Source organism: Sorex fumeus, unplaced genomic scaffold, assembly GCF_029834395.1.
Source record: "Sorex fumeus unplaced genomic scaffold, SorFum_2.1 ptg000123l, whole genome shotgun sequence".
Lineage (NCBI taxonomy): Eukaryota > Metazoa > Chordata > Mammalia > Eulipotyphla > Soricidae > Sorex > Sorex fumeus.
In genome coordinates this window covers 3,149,216-3,169,290 of record NW_026606180.1, presented here as the reverse complement: position 1 = coordinate 3,169,290, position 20,075 = coordinate 3,149,216, and the positions used below count along the sequence as shown (strand labels likewise).

Sequence of the window (20,075 nt, the reverse complement as noted above, 5' to 3'; positions counted from 1 at the left end):
TACCTTCTCTCCACAAATCAGTGAAGTTAGCCCAATGCAGGCAGAGCATTGAATCATCAGTCTTGGGATCTGTGTAACCATCTGAGAGGAGCCTGGGCCTGGAGGGACCCCTCACCCTGCATAGATATACTTTTGTTATTCTCCATCCATGAGATTCCTGGTTTACAAAGAAACTGGCATCCTGCAAGGTTATTCTGATATCTAGGTAATAATATTTGTGGGTGAAATTATCTTGGAAATACTTGTATGAAAATGATCATGTCAAAGATGTACTGCTATGATGAAATTATAGTGTGCCGGTTTCCTCCAGAGCATCTAAAATGTCTCTCCTATGAGGGGAAAAAATTTTATTTTAAGGCAATTCATTAAATGAAATGGGTGGTGGAAAAATTGGTTCTTTGAAAAAGATTCAACTGGAGTCTCAGCTTATGCTATATTCCACAATAAATCCCAAATGAGTTGATTGTGAAAAATATAATGATAATAAAAAACTATAAGAAAATTTAGGAAAACATTAAATAGATATGAGGCAATGAACAGCTCATCATTATGAACGTTGGGACAACCCTTTCTAAGTGAGAAAGCAATGCAGGAAATCATTAATGAAAAGATGAATCAATTTCACTATAAACAAGGGGAAACACATCCTGTGCATTGTAATGCACTTTTCAAAAACTAGTCCCTGTTATTGTTGGAAAACTGTGGGGTGATGACCAGGTGCTTCCTTGAGAATCTAAAGATAAAGGAATTGGTGCCATTTTATTAGATCTGAGCTAATTAAACCCTTCATATTACTCTCCCTGAGATAAAACCAAGGGGCTGAGCCATCATTGGACTTACCCCTCCCTTCATTGTAAAAGGGACCCTTTCTTGTCCTACCTTTTCCTGCTGAGATGGAAGCTTTTTATTTTAATTTATTATTATTTTATTGATTTATTTATTTAAATTTTATTTATCAGAGGTTCTGAGACCCTGGGGTACTGAAACCAAGCGAGCCATGTCCAGCATGCTACAGCCCTGAGTGAGTACTGCAACCCCCACTGCCTCCCTATAAGTACCACAACAGCAGTGTGACCCTTATGAGGCTATGATCAGGCTCACTCCTAGCTCTGCACTCAGTGCTCAGGGGCTACTCCTGGCTCTGTGCTCAGGAGTCACTCCTGTTGGGACTCAGGTGCCAAGAATGAATCTGAGTCAATAGTGTGCAAGGTAGGAGCTTTCCTTACCCACTATAATATCTCTCTGGGCCCTTATTTTTTTAAATAATTAACTTATTTTGAGAGTTTGAAGCCACATTTGGAGTGCTTGGGACTACTTCAAACTCTGTGCTTGAATTTGCTCCTCGTGCTCCGGGGACCATATAATATTGGAAACGGAACCAGAGTCAGCCACGTGCAAGGCCTTAACCTGTGCATTATCTTTCTGGCCCCATCCTTTTCTTTTTTTTGTTTTTTTGGGGACACAGAGAGATAATTTAGGGGTTAAGGTACTTATCTTACCTGTAGCTGACCCCACTTTGATCCTGGCACTGCGTATGTTTCCCTGAGCATCACCAGGAGTGAACCCTGGATGCAGAGCTATGAGAAAGCCCTGAGCACCACTAGGTGTCGCTGACATGAAAAATGCCCTCAAACGAAACAAAATAATTTTTATAGGGTTCACACTTTGTGACACTTAGGGGGGATTCTTGGAGGGGTCCTGTAGTGCTGGGCCTCAACTCAGGGCCTAACATGTGTGCTTCCACTTGAACAGGTCCCAGTTTATTTATTTTGTAGTGTTTTAGGCAACACCTGGTAGTGCTCAGGGGCTACTCCTGGTTCTGTGCTCAGGAGTCACTCCTAGTGGTGCTGGGGATTGAACAGGTGTCAGCAGAATGCAAGGCAAGCACCCTAAACCCCAGACTCTCTCTCGGGCCCTGCAGCTGGTTTCTGAAATACGTTTATCCTCCCTGATAAAGGCAGGTTGGATAAGAGGTGAATTTCTGACCCAAGCAGTCTTTTGGTTTTGTTTTGTGGTCCTGAACTTAGGACTCGCATACGCAAAGCAAAGCATGTGCTCAACCACCTCCCCCGCCTCCGCCCCAAACAGTACAGTCTTAAGCCACTTAGACTGCCATCCTAAATACTGAGTGGAGAAAAACTGGGCCAATCAGGGTGTCTTTGTCATCACTTTGAGCTAAGAAAAAGCAAGTAATTATTGGTTAGCCTTGGGAACAGAAGGCTCTCAGGTGCTGAGCAGAGCGAAACCAGGAGCATGTGACCATGGTCTGTGGTGCCAGCAGCTGCCGGGGCAGACCTATAGAGGGAGCCACAGGTCTGAAGTGGCATAAGAATGAGGTGGCATAGAGTACTGGGGCAGATCACATGGCTCTTTCTCCCGGAAGGGAGCATAACATAAAGCCCACAACAGTCATGCCACCAGACTCTGCATCAGGCTGTTTCAGTTGGGGTGCCCCAGAGGGGGGCAGGTGAGAGTCCTTCCTGCCCCAAGGGACCCACCTCTGACAGTTGAAAACCTTCAGAACTGCTGCCATGCTCAAGGCTTCCCCCTCACGCTCGGGCAGAGCCTCATGCATGAGTGAACATATTCTTGGACTGCGCGAACACATCATAAGACACTCTCTACCCATTCTCCATACATGCCACACCACAGTTGATGGGGTTCAGATAGTAGGCAACAAATCATAGAGGGAACTACATATTTATGCATATATACATAAAAAGGCCCTCCCGTTGATCATCGATTTGCTCGAGCGGGCCCAGTAACGTCTCCATTGGAGACTTTGTTGTTACTGTGTCTGGCATATCGAATACTCTCGGTAGCTTGCCGGGCTCTCCGAGAGGGGCGGAGGAATCGAACTCGGGTCGGCCATGTTGGCTGCGTGCAAGGCAAACGCCCTACCCACTGTGCTATCGTTCCAGCCCATATATATACATACTTTCATATATATACATATAAAAAGCTCACATCACTCAACCTTTAACAACATGATAGTGATATCCTAAAGAATGTTTTAATGGCCCCTGCCAAAATAGAACAATCTTCACACTGTTTCCTATATGAATACTTTTTTGTAAGCATTTTCAGCAGTTCTTCATAATAGACAATACAAAATATATTATTTCGGTTGTGCTTTGGGACAGGGATCAGGGCTTGAGATGGAAACATTCCAAATCTGGTGTTGGAAAGGTGTAATGGTGGTGGGATTGGTGTTTGAATGTTAAATGTAATCAAATATTATGAACTACCTTATAAAATAAAAAAATTAAAAAAGAAAAGAATAGAGTACGGGGGTCTGGATCTCAATTGTCCTCCCTTCAGCCCCACCCAGGGGCATCATTCAAAGTGATAGTTCTCAAATCCCATATTTTTACAGTGACTCAAGCTCATACTTGAGAGGTGAGATTGGGATGCAATGACAGTTTAATGAGTTAAGACTTAACTCACCAGGTAGATTTGATCTTTTCTCCAGGAAGGGGCATTGTATGCAGAGGGGTCTGGCCAGCATGAGGTGGCTGGTAGTCTCTGCAGGACCTTAGCTCTTGTGGGTCATGCATGACCATGGGGCTTCAATATGACCTTGAAAATCTACCTTTCAGAGCTTGGCTTTGTTTTGATTCCCCTTGTTCTTGATTTTGTCTGTTTGCCAACCTCCCAAGAACTCTTTTCCCTTCTGGAACATGCCCCAGCTGAAGTCAGTTTAAAGTTCTTATCTATAAAAATATATCCACGAGTAAGTTAATGCAATTGTCTCTCTGGTTTACAACGAGTTGGGTTGGCATGGCCAGGCTACCCAACGAAACCTAGTCAAGGCCAGATCCTGGGCCCTTGTTGATTAAGGTAAGACCATTTGATCAGACTGCGCAGGGAGCAGTCAGCCATCCTTTTGTTTCTCTGACATTCTAACCAAATCATTGCTTGCCTTTTATGCATGAGGGTTGCATAAGATTCATTAGTGTTACCTCTTGTCAGTTATTACACTCTTTGGAGTTGCAGCTTGCTGAAATCATTTTTGTTGCTGTTTGATCTTAAACTATGACAGCTAAACATTCAATCAAACCCACAAAGGTATCAGTCACGCTGGTTACAGGCTGTCACTCAGCACGCCTTGGGATTGTAACATTCTCACTGTTACAAAGGGCCCCTAAGGAATCATCTGGGAGGCTCTGAGGATGGCTCAGTGACTAAAGCAGAAAACTTCTAGCTAAAGAGAAGCTCAGTGTGACGAGTGCATGCTTGGCATATGGGAAGCCTGGTTTTGACTCCTAGCACCACAGGGTGTCCTCTGCCCCCTAGCCTACCACCCCCCTACCTCGCGCTAGTCAAGCCAGTCTTGCAAGATGAGGTCATGACTTTGATTTCTGTTGCTGTCCACAGTCATTGAGCTCAGTCCCTTGTGCTCTGGTACCCTGGAACCAAGTGAGCCACATCCAGGAGTGAGCACTGCAGTTGTCAGCATGTCTGTGAGTACCACAGCAACCCCCACTCCCTCCTCATAAGCCCCATAACCAGCCGTGTGTCCCCTGTGAGCACAACCAAACTTGTGTGACCTCTGTCATCACAGTAATAACAGCAATAAAGGAAAGGAAGAAAACAAATCATTGTTCTTTTCGTCTCTTAAAAGTGCCTGTCTGTCCTGCTTTTAAAGATTCCTAGAATCTCTAATCATTAAAAGTGCCTCTTTTGGAGACAAAAATTGTTTATTTTCTTCACAAGATCAATACAACTGAAAATTGTATCTTCCATTTTGAATCCTTGTAAGAGAAGATTTACTGTTGGGCTTCCTGATAAATTTCAAGTTCTCTCACCAGTATGAGAATCAGCTCATGTGCACAGGAGTAGCTGGGAGAGGAGGTTGGTGCAATCAGTGGCCTGTTTGGGTTCACAGAAGGCTTTTCCTCACAAACAAATTAAACTTCTGCATCATCAAGAAAAAGTAGCTAATGACACAGTAGGCTCACAGAACTGAGCTGAGCAGGTGTGAAGTGGACGGGTGCCCAGAGCTCTCTTTCCCATGAATTCTACTGACCCATGTAAATCTAACATCTTGCCAGGAAATGAGAAGAAACTGTCAGAGAAGCTAGTTAAATAGAACTGAGAGAGGGATGGAAGAAAGGGAAGATGAGGAGGACAAGAACAAGGAGAAAGTTGCATTTTTTTTTTTTGCTTTTTGGGTCACACCCGGCGATGCTCGGGGGTTACTCCTGGCTCATGCACTCAGGAATCACTCCTGGCGGTGCTCGGGGAACCATATGGGACATATGGGATGCTGGGAATCGAACCTGTATCAGCCATCTTGGCTGCGTGCAAGGCAAACGCCCTACCCGCTGTGCTTTTGCTCCAGCCCCGAAAGTTGCATTTAAAGTCAACTGTAAAGTAAAAGTAAAGTAAAGGCCCTCCCGTTGATCATCGTTTTGCTCGAGCGGGCCCAGTAACGTCTCCATTGGAGACTTTGTTGTTACTGTGTTTGGCATATCGAATAAGTCATGGGGAGCTTGCCAGGCTCTGCCGTGCGGGTGAGATACTCTCAGTAGCTTGCTGGGCTCTCCGAGACGGGCGGAGGAATCGAACTCGGGTCGGCCATGTTGGCTGCGTGCAAGGCAAACGCCCTACCGCTGTGCTATCGCTCCAGCCCAAAGTCAACTGTATGCTTGTCATTATATAAGACAATAGATTTCCATTTACAGCACATTCAAACTTTCTGACCAAAACAAATGGCATAAATTATAGTTTTTTATTACAATAATTAAAAATATGGGGCCAGACAAATAGTACAGCAGGTAAGGCATGTAACCAACCTGGTTCTGATGTCCCTCATGCACTTCCAGGAGTGATCCCTGAGCACAGAGTCAGGAGTAAGCCCTGATCACTGGCTGGTGTGACCCCTAAATCAAAACCAACCAAACAAATAGACAAAAAACCCTAAGTAATGTACAATCCAAGCTTATTTATTGGAAATAAACATGATCCAGGGAGATAAGTATTAAAAGGAATACTTAGGGGCTGGAGCAATAGCACAGTGGGTAGGACGTTTGCCTTGCACGCAGCTGACCTAGGTTCGATTCCCAGCATCCCATATGGTCCCCCGAGCACCGCCAGGAGTAATTCCTGAGAGCATGAATTAGGAGTAACTCCTGTGCATTGCTGGGTGTGACCCAAAAAGCAGAAAAAAAGAAAAGAAAAGAAAAGAAAAGGAATACTTAAAGTGAATGCTTTGTATGTAGAAGCCTGGGTTTGCTCCTTAGTAGTACCTGGTTCCTTGAGCACTGCCTGGAGCAATCCACAAGCACAGAACTTGGAGTAGCAACTGAGCACCATTGAGTATAGCTCCAAGACTAAACAAAACAACCCCTCAAATAGAATAAGAATGTAGTAAATTGCTTAACAAAGCAAACATCAGCTTCATAGCTTATTACTTATTATTTTTAATATTTATTGCAATACGAGGGAATGGAACCCAAATCTCATGCATGCATATCCCCAGCTCTTTGTCATCACTTTAGCTGACTTGCCTCTGAATCATCTTTCTTTTGAATAGAGAGATGCAGCATTATGAAGCTATGGCGGGCTGGAGCGATAGCACAGCGGGTAGGGCGTTTACCATGCACGCAGCCAACATGGCCGACCCGAGTTCGATTCCTCTGCCCCTCTCGGAGAGCCCGGCAAGCTACCGAGAGTATTCGATATGCCAGACACAGTAACAACAAAGTCTCCAATGGAGACGTTACTGGGCCCGCTCGAGCAAATCAATGATCAACGGGAGGGCCTTTACCTTTACCTTTGTGAAGCTATGGGAATGCTGTGCGGAGTTGAATGAATGCCACCCTGGCTTTTGCATTTCTTAGAGAATAGAATATTTTCTTTACTTTATGGTAATGCTTTGTTATTTTGTAGTCCCGATGACTTTTGAAGCCTGTTCTTAATCAGGTTTTCTCTAGTCCTTATTGTGCTGGTTTTGGTAGTTTAACATAATGCCTTCATTACACCTACTAACTCTCATCTAACTTTATGTCTTGGGTTCTCTCATGTTTCCTGAAGCATCAGTGGACACCCTCTGTTGGGATTTGATAGAGTCTGAAAACATAGTATTCAATCTTGCTCTCCAAACCACTGCCCATGATGTTTGAAACAACGGTGAAACAATGGGCTCCTGCAGGAGACTATAGTGAATCTTCCTGCAAACTGGAAACGATGCCACCTTGCCCAGGGGCAAACCTGAGCATTTGATGGAAAGTGGCACGCTGGGTTTCAGTTCCTACTATCCCTGCAACTGTCCCTCTTAAACAAAAGATGACCTACAATTAATCAGATTACAAAGACTTTTAATATTCATATTTTGGGAGGGACTCAACCAAGTTTTTCAAAGATAAAAGGAATGGAAGCCACATGCATATTAATGCATTCCAAACACAGCCCATGTGACGGAAAGTCTAAATGTGCTTGTGTAGGGGACAGATAAACGCAGTGATAATGACTTTCCTCCAGAAACAAGACTATTGTCTTACTGGGAGTCATTTAGAATAATGAACATTTCTTCCATTTATTTATTTAGTTAGTTATTTTTTACTTATTTTGATTTTTGGGCTATACCTGGTGATGCTGAGGCATTACTCCTGGCTCTATACTTAGGAGAATGGCAGGGCTTGGGGGACCAAGTGGGATCTGGGGTATCTAATCCAGGTTGGCCATATTCAAGGCAAATGAATTGCATTTGCCTTGAATATGGCTATCCATTGCACTATTGCTCTAGTCCCTATTCTTCCATTTTAACAGAAAACAGTTTCAACATAAGAATGGTGTGAATAATGTACCAAGTTGTACAAAAAAGAAGTTTTTGGCCAGTTTTCTGAGCTTTACACATGTGGGGTAGAGATTCCATAGCTTACAAGCATAGTGTCATCTCTTCTCAAAAGGCCAAACTGCACAGGGTCCTGCCTCAGGGCCTCAAGGCAGAGATGAGATTCTGTAGGAATGAGGGTTATTCCTATCCACACACATCAGAAGAACCTTTTTCCAGCTTCCTAATTTTCAGGTTTACTAAAAGACTGGCTGGGAACAAAAAAATCGACTTGATTTACTTTCTCCCTAGGAAAATGCACTCAGTAAATTTCATAAATCTCCTGAAATGTCCTCCACAATTGCCTTGGAACTCTAAAGTATGTGTCCAGGTTCTGGTTTACCACCTTAGCTGTAAATAGGTGCTTCAGGAGCTGGTCATGGTCGTGTATCATGAGGGTTTTCAGTAACAAGCTGATGTCAGAGATCTGCTTACTTGGGCATCTGGGACCAAGGTCGCGTTTGAAGGACAGGTGGACAGAAGATGGGTCTTAGTCTGCTATTTTCATTGTCCTCATTAGAATCTTGACACCAGCCACTTCCACAGTCAGGAATGTCTCGACACTGGTATGAATGCACACTGATCCTCTCTGGAAAACCAGCCACAGCCTCACAACCTTGGCCCCGGTTAAAGCAGGTGTCACTTGTCCTATTGTCTCTTGTCTATAGCCATCATTGAAGGAGGGGTCTATTACAGTTAGAGTTCAGTGAAAGGTGCTTTTCCCCCACCCAGAGTCTGAGACTGAGGTTAAGAGCCCCCCAAATCTGGTGGTACTCAGGGGCTTCTCCTTGCTCTGTGCTTAGGGGCCAGTCCTGCACATCTGTGATATTGGGGTATCAGACTAGTTCCATCTCCCAGGACCTTTGAGGCTTGTCTTTATAGTGTTTGCTCTGGCCTCAACCCCATCTTTTCAGGAATGCTCCTCCCGTGGGAGAGCCCTGCTTGGAAAGCTGCACCCTGGGAAGGCAAATGGCTCATTTATGATTTTTAAATGCCCACCTGTGTCCCACACACTAACGCAAGACATTGGAAGGCAAACAAAATGTTTCCAAGCACTAGAAAGAGAACATCCCTGTGATCAGGCAACTATGACCAGGGGAGGGACTGCTAACATAACACCCAGTTGAACTTTCTCATGAGAGGCAAGAGCTCAGGGACACAAAGTTCATTTCCTGAAGGCCAGAGGAGGGAGGACAGACTTCCAGGAAAAGGAGTTCTTCAAGCAGCTGCTTGGGCAGAGTATTCCTCCAACAGGCCTCCTGAGGAGTTACAGGCACATCGTGACCCAGTTTCCACAGAGACAAAGACCCATGAACAAAGCTGATCTGCTTACCAACTTTACTCCTTGCTTTATTGATACTTTCTCCCAGGGCCTTCGCTTCAGAAAACCTGGAAGAATAAAAGAGTAGTTTCACTTTCTTGGTCCACTCAATTGTGTTCTAAAAACAACAGATTTCGGAGAGGTTTCAGAAATATTTGAAAACTTTATTGAAAGATGACAGGAAATTGAAGTGAAATACATTAAGCTTAAAAAATAAGAAATGAAATTTGTCTAAATTACTGGTACCTTGGCTTTCTTCTCTATTTAGCAAAGAAAGACCTCTTTTTAAAAAAAAATTTTTTTATTAGTGAAACACCATGAGGTACAGTTATAGACTTACAAATTTTTTGTGCTTGGGTTTCAGTTATACAACGATTGAGTACCCATCCCTCCACCAGTGCCCATTGCCCATCTCCAATGTTCCCAGCATCCCTCCCACCCAACCCCCCCATTCCACCCCACCCCTGTGGCAGGGCATTCCCTTTTGTTCTCTCTCTCCTTTTGGGTGCTGTGGTTTGCAAAAGAGGTTTGCATTGAGTGGCAATCATGTTTTGCCTATAGTCTACTTTCAGCATGCATCTCTCATTCTGGGAGGATCCTCCCAACACCTTTAACTTGGTGCTCCCCTCTCTATCTGAGCTGCCTTCTCCCCCAGCATGTGCGGCTGGCCTCCAAGCCATGGAGTAAAACTTCTGGTACTTATCTCAGCTATTCTTGGGTGTTAGTCTCCCATTTTGTTACTTTATATTTCCCAGATGAATGCAATCTTTCTATATCTGTCCCTCTCTTTCTGACTCATTTCACTTAGCATGATACTTTCCATGTAGTACCACTTGTATGTAACTTTCATGACTTCATCTTTTCTAACAGCCACATAGTACTCCACGTGTAGATGTACCAAAGTTTCTTTAACCAGTCATCTGTTCTCGGACACTCAAGTTTATTTTCCAGATTTTGGCTATTGTGAATAGTGCAGCAATGATCATAGAGGTGCAGATGTCATTTCGACTGTACTTTTTTGCCTCTCCGGGATATATTCCCAGGAGTGGTATTGCTGGGTCAAATGGGAGCTCAATTTCTAATTTTTGAGAATGTCCATACTGTTTTCCAAAAGGGCTGAACCAGTCGGCATTCCCACCAGCAGTGAAGGAGAGTCCCTTTCTCACCACATCCACGCCAACACCTGTTGCTTTTGTTCTTTTGGATGTGGGCCAGTCTCTGGTGTGAGATGATATCTCATTGTAGTTTTGATCTGCATCTCCCTGATAATTAGTGTTGTAGAGCATTTTCTCATGAAGCACAGACTTCTTATCCATTTCTTATGAAATTTATGGCTTTAAGGCTTTAGTATTTTGTGAGAAAAGGGACCAGATTGAAGCAGTGTTGTAAGTCTCTTGTACTGTGCTCTGAGGATCGCAGCACCAAGTAGCATCAAAAACCAAATACCTCGGGACTGGAGAGACAATACAGAGGGTAGAAAGAGCATTTCTCAAAATTCTCTAAACTGATGAATTGTGCCAAGTAGAACAGTCTCCAGACTGAGAACCTGGGGACTTCTCAGAATGGGAGTGAGCAGATTCCCCTCCCTGCATCTGTCACCATATAAATGACCAAGTTCTACAACTAATGTTGAAAAGAATGCTATGGTACTGAATGGTCCCAGGTAGAGTCATCGCCAGACCAACAACTTTGAGACCTTCTTGGAATGCAGGATAGCAGGGCCCAGCATTCCTCATCCTCCAGCCTGTAAACAGCACAACTCCACAACTGAACCTCATCGCTCCACCACACCACCAAATTGTTGCAGCTCTGTCTCCTGGAGCACACTGCCAAGTATGCCCCAAACTCTAAAGTACTTGACATCCCAGTAGGAGAACAACAAATTTGCTGAGAAAATTGTGTTGAAGCCCAACAAGATTAACGAGGGAAAACAATAACACAGGAGGCTCAGCTAACACCAACCAGGTCAGTAAGTCCACAGTCAACGGTTTTAGCAGCACCAATGTGAGATATAACAATTATCACAAATTCTTCCGTATCAATTTTTTTAATGATCCCATTTGTCATTTTGTTATAGAAAGCAATAGAAAGTAAATTTGTTTGTACTTGCCAGGAGGACAGGCTTGTGATGGGGATGGAAATCTAGGGACATTGGTAGAGGGAGGGTCACACTGGTGATGGGTTTGATGTTGGAACATCGAATGCCTGAAATAACTGTATTATGAACAACTTTTAAATTTTATTTATATTTTTAATCGAATAACCATGAGATACACCGTTGCAAAACTGTTCATGACGAGTCACACAAAGATCCAACATTTCCCACCACCAGTGACCCCAATTTCCCTCCTGCCACCATCTCCCCGCCCCCAGCCTGCCTCTATGACTCTAGCAGGCACTTCGCTTCTAACCCTCTTCTTCTTTTCTATCTCTCCCTCTCTCTCCCTCACCACCCTTTCTCTCCTGGGTACTATGGTCTGTAACACAGATACTGAGAGGTTATCGTGTTTGTTCCTTTACCCACTTTCAGCCCACAGTTCCTATGCAGAGTGATCATTTCCAACTATCTTTGTTAAAATGGTCCCTTATTTTTCCAATTGCCTTCTCCCCAAGCACTTGAGGCAGGCTTCCAACCATTGACTAATACTTCTTGCCCTTGTTTCTACTTTCCTTGGGTATTAAAGGGCGTTTGCCTTGCACGCAGCCAACATGGCCGACCCGAGTTCGATTCCTCCGCCCCGCTCGGCAAGCTACCGAGAGTATTCGATATGCCAAACACAGTAACAACAAAGTCTCCAATGGAGACGTTACTGGGCCCGCTCGAGCAAATCGACGATCAACGGGAGGTCCTTTCAAATGTTCCATAAATAAGTGCAATTTTCCAAATAAGTTCTTCTGACTCATTTCACTCAGCATGATACTCTTCATGTTCACCTATTTATAAGCAAATTTCATAACTTCATTTTTTTCCTAACTGCTGCATAATATTTCATTGTGTAGATGTACCATAGTTTCTTCAAATAGTCGTCTGTGAATAACTTTTAAAATCATGGTATTTAAATTACAACTTTTTTTTAAAAAGGAAAAGCATTTGACTTGTATGTGGTGATTACAGTTTAATCCCTGGCTAAACAAAAATGGTGTGGTGAAAACAGCCCCCTTCCCTCAAAAGATTACACATTTCAATATATATTTCATTTCATATTATGAAGTAAACTGTCAGAAGCCAGCAAACCATGACTGCTTGAGAGACAATGTCTATCACCTGTTTCTGCAAGTTGTCTGGGCCCTAGACATAATCATCCATTTGTGATCTTTGTGGCTGCTTTCAAATTGATCCAGATATGAGTACCTATATTTTACTATATAATCGTTGCAGATTTGTGCTTTTTGTCTTCACAAAAAATGAAAGGTGTGACCATTATGTGCAGCTTTTTAAAAATTGCTAGTGTTATTTCACTGTCACTGTCACTGTCCTCCCGTTGTTCATTGATTCATTGAGCGGGTCTAGTAATGTATCCATTTTTTTTTTTTGAGACTTGCTGTTACTGTGTTTGGCATATTGAATACATCACGGGTAGCTTGCCAGGCTTTGCCATGTGGGTGAGATACTCTTGGTAGCTTGTCAGGCTCTCTGAGAGGGGCAGAGCTGAGCGCAAGGCAAACGCCCTACCACTGTGCTATCGCTCTAGCCCTCTGCCCCTCTCAGAGAGCCCGGCAAGCTACCGAGAGTATCTTGCCCGCACAGCAAAGCCTGGCAAGCTACCCGTGATGTATTCGATATGCCAAACACAGTAACAACAAGTCTCACGATGGAGACGTTACTGGGCCCGCTCGAGCTCGAGCTAGTGTTACTTAAAATAATTTATTACTGAATCACTGTCAATGTCCTCCCGATGTTCATTGATTTGCTCAAACAGGCCCAGTAACATCTCTAGTTGTGAAACTTGTTACTTGCATATCATCAGAGGTGGCTTGCCAGGTTTTGCTGTGCCGGCGAGATACTCTCAGTAGCTTGCTGGGCTCTCCGAGAGGGGTGGAGGAATCAAACCTGGGTTGGCCAGGTCATCCGTGTGCAAGGCAAACGCCCTACCCGCTATACTATCGATCCAAATAGTTTATAATAATGTAATTAAAAGTTACAGACCAATTTTTTTATTGACAAAGAAAACAGGGTGTGATGATTGTGTGGTGAAATCTGGGAAAATGTGATAAAGATTAAAAGATATACGAAGCTGAAAGTAGGTTCTTGTCAGTAATAGGTTTTGTTCACTCTGCTATGTTACATACAATGATATTAAGGCACACTTTTAAGCATAGAAAGAAAATCCAATATATACTACAAAGTACAGAAAGAAAAAAATCCAGTAATCACACATACTCTTCCAGTCTATTTCAGCCATTTGTACAGAGTTGAGATTATATCATGATTTCATACTTTGAATTTTTTTCATTTATGAAATAAGTCCTTCCCTATGTCCTTAGAAACTTCTTCAACTTCTTCATTATCTTTAATGACTACATACTAGTCGACCAGATGGTTTCGTTGATGTTTACTTAATGATTAATGATGTTTACTTAATGATCTTAACTTAATGATTCCTCTCTAATTTCCAACCAATATTTATGAGGCAGGCACAACAAGCCCAGCTATGTGATGGAGAAGTGGTGTAGGAGATAGATCGGATGGGAAACATGCAGTCTACTTATCTGCACATATTGAGCTCTCTCACAAGATGAGAGTTGTTCCCATCTCCTTTTTTTTAACCATGAAATTTATGAGGCAAATGGAAAATTCATGAAGCAAAAACATCGCCAATAACTGTGGCGGTGGTGCTACTAGGGATAAGATTGGTTTTATTGACCAATATCCCTGACGGAACATGGATGCAAACATCCTCAAAAAAATATTTGCAAATAGAATTCAATGACTCATCAAAAAGATCATACATCATGATGAAGTGGGATTCATCCTGGGAATGTAAGGATGGTTTAACATTCACAAGTCAATAAATATAAACAATCATATCAATAAAAGAAGAGATAAAAACCACATGATCATATCAATAGATGCAGAGACAAGATACAGCACCCATTTATGATGAAAATTCTCACCAAAATGGGAATTGAAGGAACTTTCCTCAATATAGTCAAAGCCATCTACCACAAGCCCACAGCAAGCATTACTCTCAGTGGGAACTAAAAGCCTTCCCTCTAAGATCAGAGACAAGACAAGAATGCCTACTCTTACCACTTCTATTCAATAAAGTACTGGAAGTACTTGCCATGGCAGTTAGGGAAGAAAAATATATTAAGGACATCCAGATAGAAAAGGAAGAAATCAAGATCTCACGATTTGCAAATGACATGATATATGTACTAGATAACCCTAAAGCCTCTATCACGAAGCTACTAGAAACAATAGACTTGTATAATAAAACGCAGGTTATAAAATCAATACTCCAAAGTCCCTGGCTTTCCTAAATGCAAATAATGAGAGAGAAGAAAGTGATATAAAAAAATAATCCCGTTCACAATCATGCCTCAGAAAATCAAGTTTAACTAAGGACGTAAAGGACCTGTACAAAGAAAACGACAAAATGCTACTTTAAGGAAAAAAAAGAGAACATGAGGAAATGGAAACATATCCCCTGATCATGGATTGGGAAAATTAACACTGTCAAAATGGCAATATTCCCCAATGCATTATAAAGATTCAAGGCAATCCTTTTGACTTTCTTTAAAGAAATTTATCTAAGACTTCTGAAATTCATATGGAACAATAAGCCCCCACAAATAGCTAAAGCAATTCTTTTTTTTTTTTTTTTGCTAAAGCAATTCTTGGGGAAAAAAGATAGATGGGAGGCATCAACTTTCCCAACCTCAAACTGTATTACAAAGTGGAAATAATTAAAATAGCATAGTATTGGAATAAAAACATATCTGAAGATCAATGGAATAAGTTGTATATCTTTACACACACCCTCAAATACATGATCATCTAATCTTTGATAAGGGAGCAAGAAATATCAAGTGGAGCAAGGAAAACTTTAATAAGTGGTGCTGGCAAAACTGGACAGCTATGTACAAAATAAATGGGCTTGGATATCTACCTAACACCATGCACAAAAGTCAGATCAAAATGAATTAAAGTCAGATCAAAATCTGATGTAAAGACCTCAAGATCAGACCAAAATCCATAAGGTACATTAAGAAACGGTTAGCAAAACCATCCACAGTATTGAAGCTAAAAGGTATCTTCAAAGATGAAATGCCACTGACTAAGAAAGTGGAAGCAAAGATAAACAAATGGCATTATTTTAGACTAAGAAGCTTCTGCACCTCAAAAGAAACAGTGACCAGGATACAAAGACAGCATATGGAATGGGAAAGCATATTCACACAATACCTTTCTGATAAGGAGTATATTAAAGATGTACAAAGGAGTGGCTGGAATCTACAAAAAACATTCAATCCCATAAGAAAATGGGGCGATGAAGTGAACAGAAACTTCCTCAAAGAAGAAATTTGAATGGCCAAAGGGCACATGAAAAGCTGCTCTTCATCACTATTCATCAGGGAGTTGCAGAGAACACAACGAAATATCATCTCACACCACAGAGACTGGCACACATCCAACGGAACAAAAGCAACTGGTGTTGGTGTGGATGTGGGTAGAAAGGGACTCTCCTTCACTGTTGGTGGGAATGCTAACTGGTCCAGCCTTTTTGGAAAACAATATGGACATTTCTCAAAAATCTAGAAATTGAGCTCCCATTTGATCCAGCAATATCACTACTGGGAATATACTTGAAGTCCAAAACACACAGCTGAAACACCATCTGCTCTCCCATGTTCATTGCAGCACTATTCACCAAAGCCAGAAAACTGAAAACAACCTGAATGCCCAAGAACAGAAGAATGGCTAAACTATGGCAGATCTACACAATGGACTACTACGCAGCTGTTAGGAAAAATGAAGTAGTGAAATTTTCCTATAAATGGATGGACATGGTGAGTATCATGGTGAGTGAGATGAGCCAGAAAGAGAGGGACAGATACAGAAGGACTGCATTTTTGTGGTATATAAAAATATATGAGACCAGTTGTAGTTACTATGTGTACCTAGGTCGAGAGGTCAACATGACAAATGACCTGGCACCCGAGCTGCGCAGGAGGAAGAGAGGAAGAGAGTGGCTTGGAACGCCTTCAAAAACGTCGAAGCAATAGCTAAGAGGAGGAAGAACCTCAGGCTACGGGCACAACTCTTTGATTCCACTGTTCTTCCTGCATCAACATATGCCTCAGAGACCTGGGCCCTATGCAAACAAAATGAGAACGCTATTCAGGTCTCCCAAAGAAGAATAGAAAGAGCTATGCTTGGAATATCACGTTTCACTCAAATGAGAGAAAGAATCCGGAGTTCTGACATCCGTCGACGATCAAGAATCAGGGACGCTGTCTCGTTTGCCAAGGTGTCAAAAATCAGATGGGCTGGTCACATAATGAGAATTAAAGATGACCGCTGGACTAGAGCTGTTACCGACTGGATTCCACGGGATGTCAAAAGACCGCGTGGCTGCCCACCTACCAAGATGGTCAGACTTCTTCGTCGAGACCATGAACGATTGGTTTGAGGCTCTTCATGTTCCCGGAGCGAACAGATGCCATTGGGCTACACTAGCACGCAACAGGGACAAATGGAGACGTTACTGGTGCCCGCTCGAGCAAATCGACGACTAACGGGAAGTTAAGTGATTAAGTGAAGTGATAAAAATATATAGTAGAAGACTAATATCCATGGATGGGGCAAACAGGGCTTAGAAGGAGTGGTCAAGGGTTGGAATTAACCACAAGTGTGTGTGTGGGGTTGGGGGTAGGTAAGATAGAGAAGAGACAAGTATGACAATGATAGTTGGGAATGATCATTGCTCGACAAGATCTGAGGGTTAGAAGTAGGTAAAGGGATATTCTTGATAACGTTTCAGAATCAATATTGCAAACCACAACGTCCAAAAGGAGACTGAGAGATACAAAGAGTAAAAAAGCGCCTGCCATAGAGGCAGGTGGGGTGAGGGTGGGAGGCAATGGGAGGAAACCTGGGGACACTGGTGCTGGGAAAAGTACACTAGTGAAGGGTGGGTGTTGGAACACTGTATGACTGAAATCCAATTGTGAAAAGTTTTTTAAGGGTCTGTCTCACAGTGATTCAATAAAAAAGTTTTAAAAAAATAAACTAATAAAAAATGAAAGATTGGCTGTACCATTACTGATGGGGGCTCTGAGTCAGGAAGCTTCATGGTAGAGTATTGATGGGGTTGTTAGGGATATGTAAGAGTTTTTATTTCAGTTTTACTCTTTTGAGAAATACTCAGTGAATCTGGGAGGCTGCTTGTGGCTTTGTGCTCTGAGGTTGCTCCTAGCAGAGTGTGGAGAACTCTGGGATTGGTGTGGAGTCGGTCTCATGCAAGGTAAGCACCTTAATTTCTGTATAGTTTCTCTCTCGGTCCAAACAAGAATTTTTAGAAATTACTTTATTATAGGGCTGGAGCGATAGCACAGCAGGTAGGGCATTTGCCTTGCATGCAGCCGACCCGGGTTCGATTCCTCCGTCCCTCTTGGAGAGTCTGGCAAACTACCGAGAGTATCCCACCAGCACAGCAGAGCCTGACAAGCTCAGTGTGGCATATTCGATGTGCCAAAAACAGTAACAGCAAGTCTCACAATGGAGATGTTATGGGTGCCCCCTCGAGCAAATTGATGAACAATGGGAGGACGGTACTACAGTGCTACAGTGCTACTTATCACTTAATCACTTAACTTCCCGTTAGTCGTCGATTTGCTCGAGCGGGTGCCAGTAACGTCTCCATTTGTCCCTGTCGCGTGCTAGTGTAGCCCAATGGCAGCTGTTCGCTCCGGGAACATGAAGGGCCTCACACCGATCGTTCATGATCTTCACGAAGAAGTCTGACCATCTGGTAGGTGGGCGGCCACGTGGTCTTTTGACATCCCGTGGAATCCAATCAGTAACAGCTCTAGTCCAACGGTCGTCTTTAAATCTCATTATGTGACCAGCCCATCTGATTTTCGACACCTTGGCAAACGAGACAGCGTTCCTGATTCTTGATCCTCGACGGATGTCAGAACTCCGGATTCGTTCTCTCATTTGAGTGAAACGTGATATTCCAAGCATAGCTCTTTCTATTCTTCTTTGGGAGACCTGAATAGCGTTCTCATCTTGTTTGCATAGGGCCCAGGTCTCTGAGGCATATGTTAATGCAGGAAGAACAGTGGAATCAAAGAGATGTGCCCGTAGCCGGAGGTTCTTCGTCCTCTTAGCTATTTCTTCGACGTTCTTGAAGGTGTTCCAAGCCGCTCTCTTCCTCCTGCGCAGCTCGGGTGCCAGGTCATTTGTCATGTTGACTTCTCGACCTAGGTACACATAGCTGTTGCATTCGGAGATGGTCGTTCCATTGAGAGCGAATGGAGCATCAGGAACGAGGCTGTTTCTCATAAACATTGTCTTCGTAAGATTCAGCTGTAGTCCGACCTTTCCACACTCACGGTCGAAGTTGGCCGGCATTTGTGCCGCTTGGCTTAAAGAAGGCCTTTGATTCTGTTGAGACGGAAGCGGTCATTGAAGCCCTAGCCAATCAGGGCATTCAAGCCCAATACATCAGGATCCTCTGTGAGCTGTATTGTGGATTCACTACCAGGATCTCACCATTCTACAAAGAAGTGATCGTTGATGTCAAGAGAGAGGTGCGGCAGGGTGATACCATTTCACCGAAACTCTTCAGTGCCACCCTCGAGAACATCATGCGACGACTGGAATGGGAAGGAATGGGAGTGAATATAGATGGCCTGCAACTACACCACCTCCGCTTTGCTGATGACATTGTTTTAATAACAGTGCTACTTTATTATAGAAATTTCCAACCACACAAAATAGAATAGAATGAACTCACTTGGCATCTTGTTGTCGACACTTGGCCACTTTGACTTTAGCTATCTCCTTTCTCCTCACTCCCCCGCCGAGCACTCTAGATCTCAGTAAATCCCAGGTACCAAACCAGGTTTCCGTTTTGTAGGATTGTGTTATGAGGTTTAAGTGATGTGAGATGAGTGGGGAGAGGTGGGCCATCCAGGCAGGGGACGCCTGCTCTGCTTCCCATCAAGAAAGAGTGAGTCACACCAAGGTTACTTTCTGACTCAGTCGGCTTGGCCAGTCACTGCACACAGGGAGTTTCCAGAGGAGGAGACCATTTTCTCCTAAGATTCAGTTTCTTGGCAATCTGCCTGGGGCTCCCCCATTAAAGAGCTCTGTTTAGGGTCAGAACAGATTTGTTCGCTCTTCAGCTAAAGCCCATTGTGTTCTGTAGCGGTACTTTTTCTTTAAAAAATTGAGTTATGGTAAGATACATAGTTACAAATTTGTTCATGATGGGGTTTCAGTCATAAACTGTTTCAACACTACATCAGTGTACACTTCCCACCATTAATACACCACCCCTAGCCTGCCTCTGTGGCAGACTATCTCCTCCTCCCCTACCCCCTCCTCCTCCTCCTCCTTCTCTTCCTCCTCCCCATTCCTCCTTCTCCTCTTCTGTTGCCGCCCTCTGTCTGTCTGTCTGTCTGTCTGTCTGTCTCTTTCTCCTTTTGGGCATTGTGGTTTGCAGTACAGGTACCAAAAGGTTATCATCTATATCCCATTACCTACTTTCAGTACTCAGTTCTTGTCCAGAGTGGTCGTTTCCAACTATCTTTGTCATATTATCATTAACTTCCCTCTGCTTGCCCCCAAACACCCACCCATTTTGGCAAGTTTCCAACCATGGACCAGTTCTCCTGGCCCTTGTTTTTACTGTCCATTTGTATTAGTCTCATACTATTTTTTAATATTGTAGTGGTTATTTG

The 20,075-nt window shown here is 43.2% G+C and overlaps 1 protein-coding gene across 1 annotated transcript in view; it reads right to left on the bottom strand.

The window, feature by feature from the left end:
• Window positions 1-20,075, bottom strand: part of KIF6 (kinesin family member 6) — a 672,206-nt gene that overhangs the window by 96,340 nt on the left and 555,791 nt on the right. Inside the window, exon 15 of the mRNA XM_056137333.1 lies at window positions 9,171-9,226. Within this exon, the coding sequence (XP_055993308.1) occupies window positions 9,171-9,226 (56 nt within the window). The remainder of the gene's footprint in view (window positions 1-9,170; window positions 9,227-20,075) is intronic.